The sequence below is a fragment of the Crotalus tigris genome, unplaced genomic scaffold (genome assembly GCF_016545835.1).
Source record: "Crotalus tigris isolate CLP2741 ecotype Arizona unplaced genomic scaffold, ASM1654583v1 scf7180000018550.1270297659:1495590, whole genome shotgun sequence".
NCBI classification, from domain to species: Eukaryota; Metazoa; Chordata; class Lepidosauria; order Squamata; family Viperidae; genus Crotalus; species Crotalus tigris.
This window is the reverse complement of record NW_024097073.1, coordinates 854,537-871,905: the sequence shown is the minus strand read 5'-3', so window position 1 is coordinate 871,905 and position 17,369 is coordinate 854,537. Positions and strand designations below refer to the sequence as shown.

General features: G+C 41.8%; 1 protein-coding gene across 6 annotated transcripts in view; it reads right to left on the bottom strand.

Moving 5' to 3' along the window:
• OBSL1 (obscurin like cytoskeletal adaptor 1) overlaps positions 1–17,369 on the bottom strand; it is a 76,480-nt gene that overhangs the window by 9,452 nt on the left and 49,659 nt on the right. For 5 of the 6 annotated variants that reach the window (XM_039354396.1, XM_039354398.1, XM_039354400.1 and 2 more), the window contains 9 exons: positions 15,957–16,232; positions 8,667–8,942; positions 6,640–6,906; positions 5,326–5,595; positions 4,480–4,746; positions 3,015–3,281; positions 2,231–2,343; positions 1,834–1,987; positions 57–218 (listed from right to left, as the gene is read on the bottom strand). In XM_039354396.1, coding sequence (XP_039210330.1) covers positions 57–218; positions 1,834–1,987; positions 2,231–2,343; positions 3,015–3,281; positions 4,480–4,746; positions 5,326–5,595; positions 6,640–6,906; positions 8,667–8,942; positions 15,957–16,232 — 2,052 coding nt within the window. The remainder of the gene's footprint in view (positions 1–56; positions 219–1,833; positions 1,988–2,230; positions 2,344–3,014; positions 3,282–4,479; positions 4,747–5,325; positions 5,596–6,639; positions 6,907–8,666; positions 8,943–15,956; positions 16,233–17,369) is intronic. The other variant, XM_039354397.1, reaches the window with a different exon arrangement.

Here is a 17,369-nt window from a genome sequence, read left to right as displayed (position 1 = left end):
TTCTAATCAAGAAATCTCATATCCATTGCCATGGCAAGAATGAAAGGTATACTTACCTTCCTGCCGTATTTTCACAGTGCTGGTGATTTTGAGCCTCTCTCCATTGTGATACCATTCACCTTTCACCTCTGCTAGGGAGACCTCACATATGAAGACAGCATTCTCGTTCTCCTGCACACGGACATCCTCCAGCTCTCGCACAATCTGGACCTGACGTTCTATGGGGGGGGGGGTGAGAAAGCCCATGCAGTTAGAATTGAAAAGCTTTTACAAAAGTGATGTGTAGACTCATGTGGGTTCCCTGAAAGTATTCAATTAAAACTCTACTCTTGATCGTGGTACTCCCTCAGTTGTCACTAGTACAAACAGATGTCAGCTATGAAAAATATATCGAAACTCATGATGAGAAACAAACACATTTTCTAAGACTGTAAGAGCTACAACTGTAATCTAGTCACAGGAACATAGCAAGAACTCTGCTGGATCAAGGAGAAAATCATAGGAGAGCATTTTACCCACCTAGGGCACCGGAATAAGAGTTCAAAATGGCTGTTTTATGGTAAACTACAATACGCTATTGCCAGTATTATTGGGTGAGAGGCTGAAAAATTCACATTCATCAAAAGGTTACAGGCTATCTCAGACGGTCTTATCAAGCACAATGGGTTTTTATCCCATTACAATTGCTGATTGATGAGGTACTTGTAGTCTGTCTCATGTGACCTGCATCTGCATACCCAGGCTTTCTCCATTCTTATTTCACCAAAATCCCACAAGAATGTTTAAATCCTCCATCAGTTTAACATCTGCTGAAATCAACAAGGTAAAGGTAAAGGTTTCCCTGTCAGTCGTGTCCAATTCTAGAGCACTGTGCTCATCTCCATTTCTTGGCTGAGGGAGTCAGTGTTGTGGAAAACACTTATATGGCTATACACCAAAGGCGCAGGGAATGCTGTTACCTTCCCATCGAAGTGGTACCTGTTAATCTAGTTGCATTTGCATGCTTTCGAACTGCTAGGTGGGCAGGAGCTGGGGCAATTTAATGAGAGCTCACCCCATTGCACTGTCTCCAGCTGACAACCTCAATGTCTTTAGCCACTGAGCCATCGCACCCCGATGAAGTGAGCAGCAGTTCACAAAAGCTATGATTTTTATTAAAATATGTTGGTGGGACAAAAATGCTGTCAACCTTTCTCTGATTTGGGGCTAATATAGTCTAATATAGTTCTCCTGCTGGATCAAAAGAAACATTCATCTACTGTTCCGTTCTGCTTTTTGTAATGGCCAACCTGCTACTTTTAAGAAGCCCCAAGCAGGACGGGAGAAAAAACAGCTCTCTAGCAACACTGATGTTCAGCAACAAGTATTCAGTTAAATTGCTGTCTCTGAGTGGAAATGTCCAAAATAATCCTTATTTCATAGCCTGTTTCCAAGAATGGCCAGGCAGATGTTTCCAGGAAATAGTGTTTATTTTAATGGGTCATGAAGTTGTCCATTTCAGGCATATGCATGGAGATGCTATCTAGTGACTGGGCTAATAACCGTATATTATGTATCTCTTCTAAAACCCATTTAAATATTCATTGGCTCTTATTTCCCATCGAGCTTTCTGTACAAGCCTTGAAAGTCTAAAGAAGTCTACAGTGTACTGGGCATTGGATGTTCACCAGCCTGCTCCAGGCCGCCAGAGGCAAAAGTCAGGGAAGTGGTAAAGCCAAAGGGGCCTTGCCTTCATCCAGAACATGATAGACGAGGATGCTTTGTATGGGGAGCTCCATCCCAAGCCTTGCCCCCCTCATTTCTGCTCTCATACATAGCCCTAGCCATCCATACCAAAGACCCTCAGTTTGGCAGAAGCCTGGCAGTCACCAGCATCACATATATATTCGCCAGCATCTTCAAGGCTGCAATGGTTGAGCTGCAGGAGGCGCCGACGTCCCACTGAATAAATGCGGCAATTGGGGCTCACCTGGATCTCCTTGCTATCCTATGAGAATTAAAAACATAGAGAACAGGGCCTGTTTTAGATCCGAGGAAGGAACGATGGAGAAAAGACTAAGGGCAGCTATCAGGTGTTCTGAGGACACAGAGGGGAGTGAGGGAACATGGAGATCACATTAATCAAGAAGGTTCCCTTGAATAAATCGAGAGGACTTTTCAGGACAGCCCATTCTTGGAGCTATAGAGAAGGTCAAGGAAGTGGGGACATTGACAGAGGTAATACTCTCACCTTGTACCACTTCACCTCAGCCATGGGTCGTGATAGTTCACACTCAAAAGTTGCTGAGCCTGTCTCGGGAATTCCCAAGTCCTGGGGCAAGCGCAGCATTGTAACTGGTGGCTCTGCAAGGATAGAGATAGCAATAGAAATAGCACTTTGACTTATATACCGCTTCACAGTGCTTTACAGCCCCTCTAAGCGGTTTACAGAGTCAGCATATTGCCCCCAACAATCTGGGTCCTCATTTTACCAACCTCAGAAGGATGGAAGGCAGAGTCAACCTTGAGTTGGTGAGGAACAAACTGCCAAACAGCTGGCAGTCAGCAGTCAGCAGAATTAGCCTGCATTACTGCATTCTAATCACTGCACCACCACGGCTCTAAATACAGTTAGTTGCAAGTAGCTTGAAGATGCACCATTTTGGAGACTAAAAAGATGAAATATCTTCAAGAGACGGTACTTAGGCAAACCACACCAGTTTGCATCCCTTATCCTCAGTTTGAAAGACACTATTTTATCTACAGTACCTGTCCTACTTCCCATGCCCAGTTTTCCCACACCGCTGTTGCTATCAATTGCTCTGCTCTGCAGGTACATTGAGTTTTGGACATTAACTCTGTTAGAAAATAGGATTAACCCAAAGAGTAACTAATTTAGCATCCTGTTTCCTACAGTGGCCAGCTAGATGCCCTTCAGGACGTTACAATCTGGGCATGATCGCAGTGGCTTTCTCCTACATTATTTCCAGCACCAACATTGCTTTTCTGCAGTTCTCCCTCCACTGGTCCAGTACCTCGGACCGTAAGGCGGGCACAGCTCCTCACAGTATCAGCAGTGAAGGCCACAGTTCCTGTGTCATCTAGTGTGAGCCTTTGCAGCGTCAGGCTGTGCATACAACCAGTGGCACTCATTTGGCAGGTGGAACTAGGCTTCACACGGATGCCATCACGTGTCCAGACCCCCAATACATTGGGGTGAGATAGCTCAAGCTCAAAGGTCACTGTCTCCTTTTCCAATGTCTCCACATCCAACAGCGGTTTCTTCACTATCACCTTCCGGGCTGGAGAAGAAAAAAAAGTCTGTGATACATCCAGTTTTGTCATGAAAGGAGTTTATTTGCTCCTTACAAATCAAATCAAGTTACCAGGAAATGTGTATACAGTATTCAGACTCTAATTCAGCAGATAAAGAATCATAGGATATTTCTCATGTGACTCCTGCTAGCAAGAAAATTGTATGTTTCTCTGATCTACTTGGGCAGAATCCATACTCATACATTTATTGCTAAGAGAGTGGAAGGGTTTGAACTGATTCAGCGCATTTATCAGAATGAACTAGCTGAACTAGAATTCGAGATAATTCTTCCTCACAAGAAGCTTGTCAACACTAGGGTAATCTTAATGAATCTCACAAAAGCTAAGTAGGGTTGGACATGGCTAATACTTAAAGGGAGACCAGGAGGAAATTCCAGGACTCTGGGGTAAACTGGGATATTTAAAAAAAAAAAAAATCCCAGAAGGCGGCAATGGCAGCTCACTTCCATATTGTTGCCAAGCAAGCAATGTGGTCATGTCACCATGAATCATGTTTAACTCAAGTGAACATTGTGTATATAAGGCAACAGTCTTATGCAGTGTCTTCTACTGCATTTGGCCACTAGGTATATAACTGCTAAAGCTCAGGTTCCAAAAAGGCAAGGATAGGACAAAAGTGATTGCAGGAACTGAATTAAAAATTACTAGTTGAAAATAAGTATCTGTAAAATAATGTACTTTATTAAAAAAAATAATTGATTTCTTATCTGCATATGCCAAGCTATTTTACTCATGCATAAATCACTCTTACACCCAGAAATATGCAAGTACACACATTCAGACACTGTTATCTTTCCTTTTAGCATAAACAGGGAAGGGAAGGGAAAGGAAGGGAAGGGAAGGGAAGGGAGTGAGAAGAAAAGCTACATGCACTGGGAAGAAAGGGAAAAAAATGGATGGAAATGAAACAAGAATCAGAGGAACTGAATATGGAATGCATGGGTGCTTAGGGTTACAGAAAGGCTTAAATTAATTAGGCAGGTAGAGCTTCCCAAGCAACTGGTAATATTCAGCTAATCATTGTTAAAGGAATTCTCACATTCAACAGAGATGTCAGTGGAGGAAAAAAAAACCCTAAGATGAAAAGTTACACCAACCCTCTCTCAAGGATTTACAATGTACAACTACGAGAGAAAACAAGATCAGGATAGAAATGAGACCTACGTTCCACACTCAGTCTGGCTTGGGTGCGATCATGCAGGCTCTCACAGCGATAGGTGCCTCGGTCAGCAAGCTCAATGTGGTGGATGGTAAGAGCCCTTTTTGGTCCTTGTACCTCCATGGAGTATCTTGGATTCTGCTGGAGTAAGATGCCTTGCTTCATCCACTGCACCTCCGCACTCTCCACGCTCAGTTCCACTTCCAAGCGAACATCCTGCCCTTCCTCAGCCGCCAAATCACCCAATGTCTGCACAAACAGCACTTGAGCCTCTGCAAAAAATAATGCTTAGAGGTTGAATATTAGCTGATACATCTCTAACCCAAACGCATTCCCAGGCCACCATCCCTCCCTCTTTACAGAGAGACAAGCCAGGATTCAAGGCTATTTCCCAAGGCCTGAGTCCGTTTGGCACGTTTACAAACATAGAATTTAGAAGACTCAGAACCCCAGCACTGATTTTATAAAAAGAACAAGTTCAGAACCTCAGTAGAGATAACGTTTTGAAAATTTGACATGCTGTGCCTAGATAAATCTTCAAAGAGGAAGGGAAGTCAAAGTAGAATTTCCAAAAGGGATTCTATCATCTTCCCTATACGGCTAAAGAAACAGCATAAATTATGCAAACTAAGTAAGCAGAGATGTTAGTTTGAGTAAAGAATTTATATTTTCTTAGCATGGAATTTGTAAGACAAGAAAAGACACAGCCCTGGCATTAGCTGATAACCCCCTTGAAACTCTAACTAATCAGAATTACTAATTACTAATTAGTATCACTAATGCACAGTAGTTCTGCCCAAGTATCTGCATTTATCAAAGAGCAACATACATGGTGTTGCCCTTCCTCTTACCTTGCACACTAAGTCTGCCTGAACTCGACAGACCTTCCGCACGGACGGTGACTATGCCGGTGTCACTCAAGCGGCATTGTCGTATGGTGAGGGAATGGCATAACCCATTCTTGGTTAGCGTCAACCGCTCACTATTCACTACATCTTGTCCATTCAGCTGCCAGTTCAACCTGACATCATCTGGACATATCACCACTTTGAAGGTGGCATCATCCCCTTCTAACACAGTTAAATTGTGCAGCTCAGAAATTATATCCACCAACCTAGGGACTGAGAAAAAGGTGCCATTTCAGATTAGATGGAGTTTGCTAACCCAGAACCAATCCAATAGAAGATCCCCAGAGTACCACCCACATGGTATTACCATGGAATTAATCTCTTAGGACAGGGGTCTTCAAACTTAGCCACTTTAAGACTTGCGGACTTCAACTCCCAGAATTCCTCAGCCAGCCCTGGCTGGCTGAGGAATTCTGGGAGTTGAAGTCCGCAAATCTTAAAGTTGCCAAGTTTGAAGACCTCTGTCTTAGGACATCCAGATTTGCCTCTTTGTACTGAAGCTTAGCTTCATTGCTCTTCATTCCTTCTATATTTCATCTCATTCATTTTTGCATATTTGTGGACATCAGCTCCACCCACCGTACAGATAGTCCTCGACTTACAAGAGTTCCTTTAGTGACTGTTCAAAGTTACGACACTGAAAAAAAGTGATTTATGCCCCCTTTTCATACTTATGATCATTGCAGCATCCCTATGGGTCATGTGATCAGAATTCAGACAATTGGCAACTGACTCACATTTATGATGGTTGCAGTGTCCCTGGATCATGTGATCACCTTTTGCAGACTTCTGACAAGCAAAATCAAGGGGGAAGCCAGATTCACTTAACAATGTGAGTAGCCTAACACCTGCAGTGATTCACTTAATAACTCTGGTAAGAAAGGTCATAAAATGGGCCAAAACTCACTTAACAAATGTCTCATTAGAAACAGAAATTTTGGGCTAATTGTGGCCATATGTCAAGGACTACCTGTGTAGCAATGTACAGAGGATAATAGAATTACCCCGTAGCCTGGGAAGCATGTACATGCTGTTATGAAATACGAACTATTTAAATAATTTTCTAATTAAGGAAGACTATGTTCTTCCTCCATTTGATATGATCTGGATGTGTTCATACAACCTCTGCCTTCTTTTAATCAGTGGGGCCAAAGGATGCTTTACATTAACGTGATGTTGTACCTAAACATACTAGAAGTTGAAACTAGACCTTTTCCATGCAAGGTATCTGCTCTCCAACTTCTCCAAAGAACTTACTTTGGACTGTGAGAATAGCCAAAGTACGGTCATCTTTGCTTTCACATGAATATTCGCCAGCGTCTTCAGCCCTCACATTGCTGAGTGTCAAGGAACGCTCTCGTCCCTCTGCTCGGATCTCCAGGTGTTCATTGGGTTCCAGCTCCTGCCCATCTTTCAGCCATGTTACATCACCCTTGGTTTTGCACAATTCACACCAGAACAATACTGTGTCACCCTGCAGCACTGTCACATCTGAGAGACCCCGAACAAACTTCACCAGCAGTTCTGAGGTAGGTAAAGAATAGTTTGGTTAGGAGAATCGGATCTTGGCAACTGGCAGAACCCAAGTCAAATTATTGGGAGTTTAGAGTAGACTGGAAATCTCCAATGCATCCACAACTCACCACTTTTGTAGATTTTCACAGTCCTAGTTTGCTCTCTTTCTAAACTATTAGGCCCCATGACTACAGTTCACTCTGGCTCAAACATATCTACAGTAGAAAAGAGTCCACAAAAAGGACAATCCTCGCTGCCTCTTCTCAAGGTCAGTTACTCCAAGGGCTATGGCTATACTCTTCACAGGCTTAGATCCAGTGGTGGGATTCAGCCAATTCGCACCACTTCAGCAGAACCGGTAGCTAATTTTTTGTTGCCCAGGCCCACAATAGACTTCCGGAAGCAGCATCCAAACAGAGAACCGGCTGCTCACATATTTGAATCCCACCACTGCTTAGACCTACTTATTTTGCCTGGCACAATGAAGTTTCAGGAAAGAGTATTTCTCTGCTTCTGCACCCCGGGATCTTTTTAACAAAAGATGACAACAAATACACCTGAGACTTAGAGATTCAAAGTGCATATTTGGCTACTAAGTTGAAGTTACTCCAAAGCCCGGCTAACTGCATCAAACATACATGAAAATCCAGAATTATTGGTCAATTATTGGTGCACCTAGAAGAGAATTCTGAACATTATTGTGTACCCCAGAACAAAAACAACCTTACTGAATCAGACAGGGGTGAGTTTCACCCTGTATTAGGTTTCAACAGTGACCAGGCAGACGTATTCAAAGTCTCTCAGTAGACTATAACAGTTGAAATACTGCTTGACCACAAACATATGCCAATTAGAAATATATTGCCTCTACACACAAATGGTCTATTTAGCTCTCATAGCTAATAACTGCCAGTAGTTCCCTTATTGCAAAAAACAGCCACACATTTTTACAGCAAGAACTACTGAAGAAATAATAGGAAACCCTCCCCTCTTCCCAACTGCTTGAGCAACACATCAAAAAGGTTGGGAAATTAACCTTAAAGCTTCCATGCTGTAGACAAAGTTTGTGTCTTGCGTGATCACAAGGCCCCCTCTTGCAAACAAAGCTAACCAGTCTGATAGATTAGAAGATCTACAGTCTCCATAGTCAAACAAGCTAAAGAGACAGAAGGTCCAGCTGGGATATATAGGATCCTTAATTTGACAGGCTCCTTTTATGATTGTGTTGCTGGGAGAATTTTGACCAGTATGGCTCATCCCATGGCTGAATGTAACGAAAGGTTCTCTGCCTTGCAAAACCCTTTTTTTTTTATTGAAAATTTTTATAAACATTTTACAATAAAATACCCCCCCTCCCACCCCATAACCCTCCCCCCTCCTTCCCAGAGCTGAATACAGGGTGCAAAACCCTTGTTTTAATATAACAGAAAAACTCATTCCTTTTTGACTATGATCATCCATCTTGAGCAGGCTGTATTTTATTTATTAAGGTATTCCATAAGATAAAGATGCCAACCTGATGCCCTGGGCTTAGGGTCACAGGTGGTCCCTAAATAATTGGCCATGGCCTCTGAAAGCCTCCCAAACTGATAACCAAGAAGAAAAATTAACTGAGTATAGATCCCATCTCCTGCTTTGTGGAGCAGGACCTTTGGCACATTCCCAAAGACCAAATATGACCACACTACCCAGGACCATTGCGATGGGCCGATATCTGATTGCCTCTTGAATTGCCAGGACAGTGAACAGCTTCTGCACGGATCTCTTACCTTTCACACTAAGCTCAAAATGCAGCTGGTCATGAGAAGAATGGCAGATGTATTCTCCGGCATCAGCTTTGCTTACGTTACTCAGTAAGAGGCTGTGGACCCGTCCTTCTCTGCGCAGCTGGCAGTGCTCCCCTGCCACCAGGTTCCCTCGGGGTCCTTCCCAGCTGACCACAACTGACTCCTTGGAGACAATGGCTGAGAGCACTGCACTGCCCCCCTCCAGGACCAGCACCTTCTCTGGATGCTCTGATTTTGGCACGAACAGCACCGGGGTCTCTAGAGTAAGAAAAGGAGCAGAGAGACTTGAAGAAAGCAAGGAACACTTAGCAAGGCCTCTGATTCACACCCACCATTGTGACCCCAGAAGCTGCTACTTGGTCTCTTTCTCTGTCTCTATTCTCTCTTAACAGATGTCATTTGAGCATCATCAAAACTCTACCTTGTAGCTGGAGAGTAACTGGTTACTTTTTTGTGGTTCATGAGAGTATTTCAGAAGTTAAAGATTCTTCGGGGGGGGGGATTCACCAGAATATGCATACCACACATACTAAAAGAAGTGACTCCCGCTAATCTCTGGTTTCTGAGATCAACAGAGCAATTGTCAAAACAGATAGATGTCATACATGTCATCAGCACTAAATGGGGATGGATAATGTACCATATTTTCCGGCGTATAAAACGACTTTCTAAAGCATGGAAATCGGCGCCGAAGTTGAGGGTTGTCTTATACGCCAGAAATTACAGTAGTTTCCAGCGTATAAAACGACTTTTTAGGCATGGAAATCGGCGCCGAAGTCGGGGGTCGTCTTATACACCAAGTCGTCTTATACGCCGGAAAATACGGTAAATTCACATATGACCACTAAAAAAAAAAAATCACAGTTCAAAGTTCTTTATCATGGTCTCTGTGACTAACACATGGGCCAGACATAATAGCAGCTTTATTATCTGGAGAAGGTAGCGGTTTACAGAAAAAAGCTCTTCCATATCTCCAGGAAGGAAGTTCAAGACAGTTGGGTTGGATAATTGTTCCCAAGTGTGGAAACGTGATTAAGAAAAGCTTCAGTGGCTGCTGTGGCTCTCCTAGAGTAACCCCAGTTAGCAAGAAGGCACCGATACTTAACCAAACCATAACTGAGCCTTATGACAGCCATAATTCTTTTCAAAAGTTTCTGAGTGTGTAAACTTAAACTTTTCTGAGCCCCTGAAAGCAGACAGAAGGATGTCAGTTTCCCCAGAAAGCAATCAGTTGACACAAATAAACAGCAACCATTCTGTAGATATCCAAAACAAGAATAGTCCATTCCATCAGCCTCAAAGAGCTGGTGTGAGGGTGGGGCTAGCAAGATATCTTGATTCCAGCAGGAGGACTTCGGCAGGAAAGAAATATCAAAATTCCAATCTAACTTTGTTCTCTGCTTCAGTGCATATTATATGTAGGATGCACATCTATTTTATCTGCCTAAAGTTACAGCTACTAAGAATGCAGGGTTTCACAACAAATGGCAAAAGTAGCCAAATGGCTTCTGCATTAGCACAAATGGGAACAATGACATGTTCCATATTGGTACCAGCAAAGATATAAGTAAGTAAAACAAAGGAAGTATTTCATGAAATATTTATATAACAAATGGATCTAAACCCAAAAAAAAAGTTAGCTAGCGATAAGGTACATCCGTAATGATATTGAAGTTAATCCACTACATAGAAAACCAGTGTATGGTGAGTATCACAGGTGTTTTATACAGAATAATTTGATAAGACACACGGCTATATTCTCTGAATGTCTGCCTCTCTAGAATAAAGGGCAAGCATCAGAATTGCAATGGATGCAAGTGGGTGAACAAAGTAACAAAAGTAGCTGTTACTATATGTCCAAGCAATTGAAGGATTGGCCAAGTATGCATCGGGCATGTGACAGGATCTGTGAGACACTGACAGAAATGTACAATGAGAGAAAAGTTCTATCCTTCCTCGTATCCAATGAACTGAATCACGTAGGAAGAGATGAAATGGACTTTCTTGATGTTGCTCTGAAATCTGTAACTAATCAAGAATATATTGCCCATTTCAAATAGGATGCTTTCACCATGTGTCAATTGTCCATGCATGGGCAGGCAATGCTGTGCAAGTGAAAATTTGTCACCATGAGGGCCATTAATATTGGAAAAAAAACGGGAAGCTGTGGCTGTTAGGCTGGAGAAAGAAGAAGTGCTAATCTAAGCCAAAATCAAGAAAAGGAAAAGGTGGAAGGGACAGGATCAGAAAAAGGAAAGGTGGCAAGATTGTTGTGCAGGAATACAAGCTAATTTGAGGGCTAATCCACATGGAGCTCTGTTTCCATCTATCCTGTTTGCCATCGTTCACTCCCTAGAGACTAAAATGGATGTTCTGAAACTTGAGCTGGCCACGAACAAGGAGTGTATATCAGAGGTGGTGATACTTTTAGAGCTATCTGCAATGAAATTTCATTTTGATGTATGCCAATTGGTGTACATTCAAAGTGACAATAAAGTTGTTGTTATTGTTATTGTTATTGCTGTGGTTGTTGTTGTTGTTGTTGTTGTTACTATTATTATTATTATTATTATTATTATTATTATTATTATTATTATTATTATCATTCATCGCACAGTCAGCCAGATGTTCAGACTGGATTTGGCATTTTGTCTACCTATCGAGTCCTTACCCAGGACCTGGGATAGGCAGATGTGGATGTTTGATGGTATTACAGGTATCGTCGCAGGATGGAAGCAGTTCCTAATAAGGCCGCCTTTTGCAATTGACTAATAGCGAATTTGTCAATGCCAATGGTGTTCAAGTGGTGCTCCAGTTGTTTTGGGATTGCACCCAAGGAGCCTATGACTATTGGTACTACCCTTGCTTGCTTTTGCCACAGTCTTTCTATTTCTATTTGTAGGTCTTTGTATTTTGTTATCTTCTCCAGTTCTTTCTCTTCTATTCTGCTATCTCCAGGCACTGCCACGTCCACTATCCAGACTTTTTTGTCTTTCTTATCGACAATTGTTAAGTCTGGGGTGTTATGTTGCAGGTGCTTGTCTGTTTGAATTCTGAAGTCCCAGAGCAGTTTAATTTTATCATTTTCTATGACTTTCTCTATTTTATGATCCCACCAGTTTTTGCTTACAGGCAAATGATATTTTTTGCAGATCTTCCAATGCACCATTGTTGCTACTTTGTCATGCCGCTGCTTGTAATCAGTCTGTGCAATCTTCTTGCAACAGCTTACCAAGTGGTCCACTGTTTCTTCAGCTTCTTTGCATAGGCGGCACTTACTGTCTGTTGCTGTCTTCTCAATTTTGACTTTGTATGCATTTGTCCTTAAGGCTTGGTCTTGTGCAGCCAGAATTAGTCCCTCGGTCTCTTTCTTCAATTTTCCTGCTCTTAGCCATTGCCAGGTTTTATTATTATCTGCTTTCCCAGCTATTTTTTTCATGTATTGGCCATGTAGTGCTTTGTCTTCCCATGCCTCTATTCTGTTCTTCATTTGGTCTTTCTTGTAGGCCAGTTTGGTCTCTCCAGTAGTTAGTAAGCCTTCCTGATATACTAATTTCAGTGCATCTTCATCATTGTTCTTCAGATATTCTTCCAAAGCCATTTTTTCTTCTTCAACCATCTGATGTACTTGTAGCATTCCACGCCCACCTATTTGCCTTGGTAGATAAAGTCTATCAATGTCACTGCGTGGATGAAGGGCATGATTCATTGTCATTATTTTTCTGGTCTGCCTATCCATTGCTTTTAGTTCTGCTTGAGTCCAGTCCACTATTCCAGCTGTGTACCTAATGACTGGGATTGCCCAGGTGTTGATTGCCTTTATGGTATTTCCTCCATTGAGTTTGGATTTTAAGATCTTCTTCACTCTCTTGATGTATTCACCTCTAATCTTTTTCTTGACTTCAGTGTGCTTGATGTTGTCAGCTTGAAGGATACCCAAGTATTTGTAGTACTCTTCCTCATCCAGACTCTTAATGTTATTTTCGTGGGGCATCTTGATTCCTTCAGTTTTCACTATTTTTCCTTGTTTGATAGTAAGTGTGGCACATTTGTCCAAGCCAAACTCCATTACAATATCTTGGCTATATATACGGACAGTGTTGAGCAGCGATTCTATTTCAGATGATGTTTTTCCATACAGCTTCAGATCATCCATGTAAAGGAGGTGGGATAGTCTAGCAGATGTTTTTGATGTTTGATAACCATGTCCTGAGTTATTCAGTATTGTTGACAGAGGAAACAGTGCAATAACAAATAGTAATGGTGATAATGAATCTCCTTGAAATATTCCTCTCTTGATATTAACCTCTCCCAGCTTCTCACCATTGATCTGCAACTGTGTCTTCCATTGTGCCATCGATTTTGCACAAATTTTCTGATGTTTCTACTTACTCCTGTTATTTCTAGGCACTTGATTATCCAATCATGTGGCAGAGAGTCAAATGCCTTTTTGTAGTCAATCCATGCCACATTCAGGTTGGTCTATTAGGAGTTGATCTTTTGTTCCTCTGCTATTGGGGCGGTTTCCTTTCTGCTCAGGTGGAAAGAGATTGTTTTCAACTAGATGCTGTTGTACTGCATCAGCTACCACACCAGTTAGTAATTTGAATGTTGTTGGTAAGCAGGTAATTGGCCTGTAGTTACCTGGTGTTGCCCCTTTTGCTGGATTTTTCATTATTAGGTAGGTTTTCCCAGTTGTTAGCCACTTTTCAATTTCTCCTCCTTGTAGTATATTGTTGAACTGCTTGGCAATGAGTGGGTGTATAACAGTTAGATGTTTCAACCAAAACCCATGCAGTTCATCTTCACCTGGTGCTGACCAATTTTTGATTTTCTTTGCTCTTTTTTCTACCATTTTTGTTGTTATTACTAGTTCTTTCATTTCAACTTCTGTTTTATTTGCATCCACCTCTTTTAACCAAGCTGCATCCTTGTTGTATTTCTTTGGGTTATCCCATATCTGCTTCCAGAACTGCACTGTTTCTTCCTTGTCAGGTACTGACTGATTCCTTGCAGTTTCTCCATTGATGGATTGGTAGAAACGTTTCTGATTGGATTGAAATTGGAGGTTCTGCCTATAGTTTGCAATTCGAGCTTCATATCTACTGATTTTCCTGGCTATAGCTGTTATTTGTTGCTTTATTATTTCCAGTGCTTCCTTGATCTTCCTTGTTTCTAAGTGGTATTTCTTGATTAGGTATTCTTTGGTCTTCTTGTTCTTCAGCTTCTTTTCTTTCATCTGTTCTAGCTTGCTTGCATGTGATCTTAACTTGCTGATCTTATTTTCTAGTCTAACCTTCCATTTTTGTGGTGCACTGTTTGTTTGTTTTTCTTTTTTGTTGATTTTACATCCCAGGTATTCTGTTATAACTGCAGCTGTGCTGTACATTAGTTGGTTTGTTTCTTGCAGTGAATTGGTGCTTATACTTGCTATTGCAGTATTTGCATCTTTTAATGCTTGTGCTAGCTGTTTCTTTGGAACAAGCTTCAATGCAGGCAGCCTTATTCTGTTGTTTTTGTGCTGTTCTAGATGCTCAGTTATTCTTTGTTTCAATTCTTTTATTTCTTTAGTTAGAGGGTTTTGTTCTTCCTGAGGAAGAGGTGCCTGGTTTCCAAATGAGAACAGTTGTATATCTCTACTGGATTCTTTCACTGCCAACTCCCCCTGGTTTGCCTCTACATTCTGAATTACTTCTGGTAAGGCTTTGATTTCTTTGCCCTGGGTAAACCTTTGCAGTTCGTCCAATTCTGTTTCTGTAAATACTTTATTTCGTGTTATAAATCGGCGTTGATCTGCTAGTCTCTGTTCTGTTATTTCTGATTCTGGATGTTGTTCTTTCCAGAATTCGTGCATTCGTTTTAGATATCCTCGTCTTGTTGGACTTGATCTGTAGTAACAGATCATTATTTCTTTGTTTTCCATCACTGTGTATCTGCGACGGGTAAACACCTTTTCTTCCAGTAGTTCTGCAGCTGCTGGCCCTGGTTGCTCAGCCAACAGTCCTGAGTCCTGTAACCCATTTTTCACCAGATATCCAGGAACTCCAATATCTAGTGCGGACCTTGTTAACCCGGGCGACGTCCGAGCCGGTATGGCATTCTGAAATTTACGTCTCACCATATTTTTTATGGGAGAGACACTCTTTGTCTGACTCCTCTGATGAGACCTGTCCAGTATGGTTGAACCTCTGGCATAGCTCTCATCTTCCTCAGAGTACACAAGCCCCACAACCATGTCAAGGTAGTGCCTCACTGGGGGATTATTATTATTATTATTATTATTATTATTATTATTATTATTATTATTATTATATGGAGGGACAATAGTCATGCAAATCCTGAATGGAACAGATCTCTTAAACAACTGCAGAAATCCAGAGACTTCCAGAGACTTCATCGGGGACAAGAATTTCATGTTCCAGGTCAATTGTGAATTATTTTTCTGAGGCTGACTTAGGCATGTTGGCTGTTGCCTAAGATATAATTAGCCTGAGGGATGGACACAATATCTTCGAGGTAAATGCATCAGATGGTCCTGAATCAGCAGCCTTCAGTACCTGTTCTTGAAGGGTTGCTCTTCAGTGAGAAGAGTAGCTTTTAGAAGTAGATCATATAAAGTTCTGGAAACATTAACAGGGATCTGCAACACGTTCCTCTCCTGGCATAACAGGCAGAGTTCATATCAATGGGAGAAAGTAAGCTTGACAACATTGGCAATTACAGGAGGAGGGCTTTGAGGCTATGCAGGCTAAGGATACCACAGAATCTCTTGTCTCCATAAATCACACAAATTGGCTTCAGTGAAACAAGAAATGCTGTAAGCAGATGATCACCAGACAAAATAAAAATAAGTAAAATTAGTAATAATAGAAACACATTGAAAGGGAAAGGCCAATATCCCAGAGATGCCAAACCAATTGCTACTACAGTTGAAAAAAACTTGAGGGTAGTAGCAGAAGCTTAGTCTATGAGCATATCTGTTATGCAGAGAAGAATGAAACTTCAAGAAAAAGCTTCTAAGTTCCGGGCAGGCAAAGAATCTCATATGTGTGAATCTCAGAAGGGACAATATTTAAGGAATGGTCAAGTCTATTTCAGCCCCATCATTCTAACCCAGTATTTTCCTCCCTTTCCACCGGACAAGGGGCCATCCTATATTTCATAGCACACTCAGACTCATGCTTCTCTCATCACATTACCTCATGTATTCCTCCCCTTTTCTAAGGCCTGACATTAGAGCATCTGGCTTGAAATTAAGGTGGGCATTCTTACCTTGTACATTTATTGTGTAATGCACTTCATCATCTCCAGTATTGCAGCTAAACATGCCACCATCAGATGGCTCAGATTGTTGGATGGTTAGTCTGTGGACCAGCCCCTCACTGCTCATAATCATTCGTGGCCCAGGACACAGAGGCTGTCTGTTCTTGAGCCACTGGACACAAGTCTTCTCTTGAGAAAGTTGGGCAACCAGTGTCACATTCTCTCCTTCCTGGACTTCAATAGGCTCCCGGGCATCATCCTTATTCACAACGCACACAGGGGGGGCTAAGAGAAAAAAAGAGTTCCCTGTTAAGCAAAGCTGGATATGTTCCCTGTCCTAAAAGAAATTAGGAAAACAAATTTGGGCTACCAAGAAAGTACAATACATTATAAATCTTTCTGAAACTATAAAAAGAGATTAGCTACATCTTCTTTTTTTGGACACTTATTTTATTACCATTCTGGAAAAGAATTGAAATCACTTTAATATTAATTCAACATATCCAGGCAGCAGCAGCAGCAATGGAAGTTCCTTCTGTTAATTATTGCCATATGCTAAAAATAAGTAATATTTATTTTCATACTATGTAAGAGGAGGGGGAGGAGGAGGAGGAGGAGGAGGAGGAGGAGGAGGAGGAGGAGGAGGAGGAGAACTGGAAATACGGAATACAAAGATTTCCAGTTTCTTCTTAAGGCCTCTTCATATTACTCTGGGGAAACTGAGTAAATCTCCATTACCCGTGGCAGGCCACCACTGTTACTCTTTTTCCTCTCTATAATCTCCAGAAACAAACAGCTTTTAATTAAGAATCTAAACCTAGATGCTAAAAGATGCTCCTTGTCTCTGCTGCAACCTCATCTTTTGGCAAGGACTGATTAGTTATTTTCTGCTTCTCCTCAAAGCATCTGTCCTGGTGCTTCCCCCACAATTTCTTTCTAGGTCTAAGAATCTGTCCAAGTTACAGCCAACGGAGAGCAGGCAAAGGGCTAGCCTGGGACGAGATGGGAAATCCTTCCAGACACAGTCTCCAAAGGAATTCAGAAACATTCTGAGCAAAGGGATTCAGCAGCTTCTGAGACAGAACCATTCTTCCACCCAGAACATGGCTGTCTATGATGGGGGCAAGGTGTGATGACATAATCAATCAAATGTTAATCCTAGTTACTTCTGTGGAAGGCTGGTCCCAAGCCCCCTTCTGGCAGCTTCACCAAGCAACAGAAATCATGCTGATAGCAATAGCACTCAGACCAGGGGTCTTCAAAGTTGGCCCTTTTATGACTTGTGGACTTCAACTCCCAGAATTCCTCAGCCAGCATGCCTATGGACTTCAACTCCCAAATTATGACTTGGGAGTTGAAGTCCACAAGTCATAAAAGGGCCAACTTTGAAGACCCCTGACTTAGACTTATCTACCGCTTCAT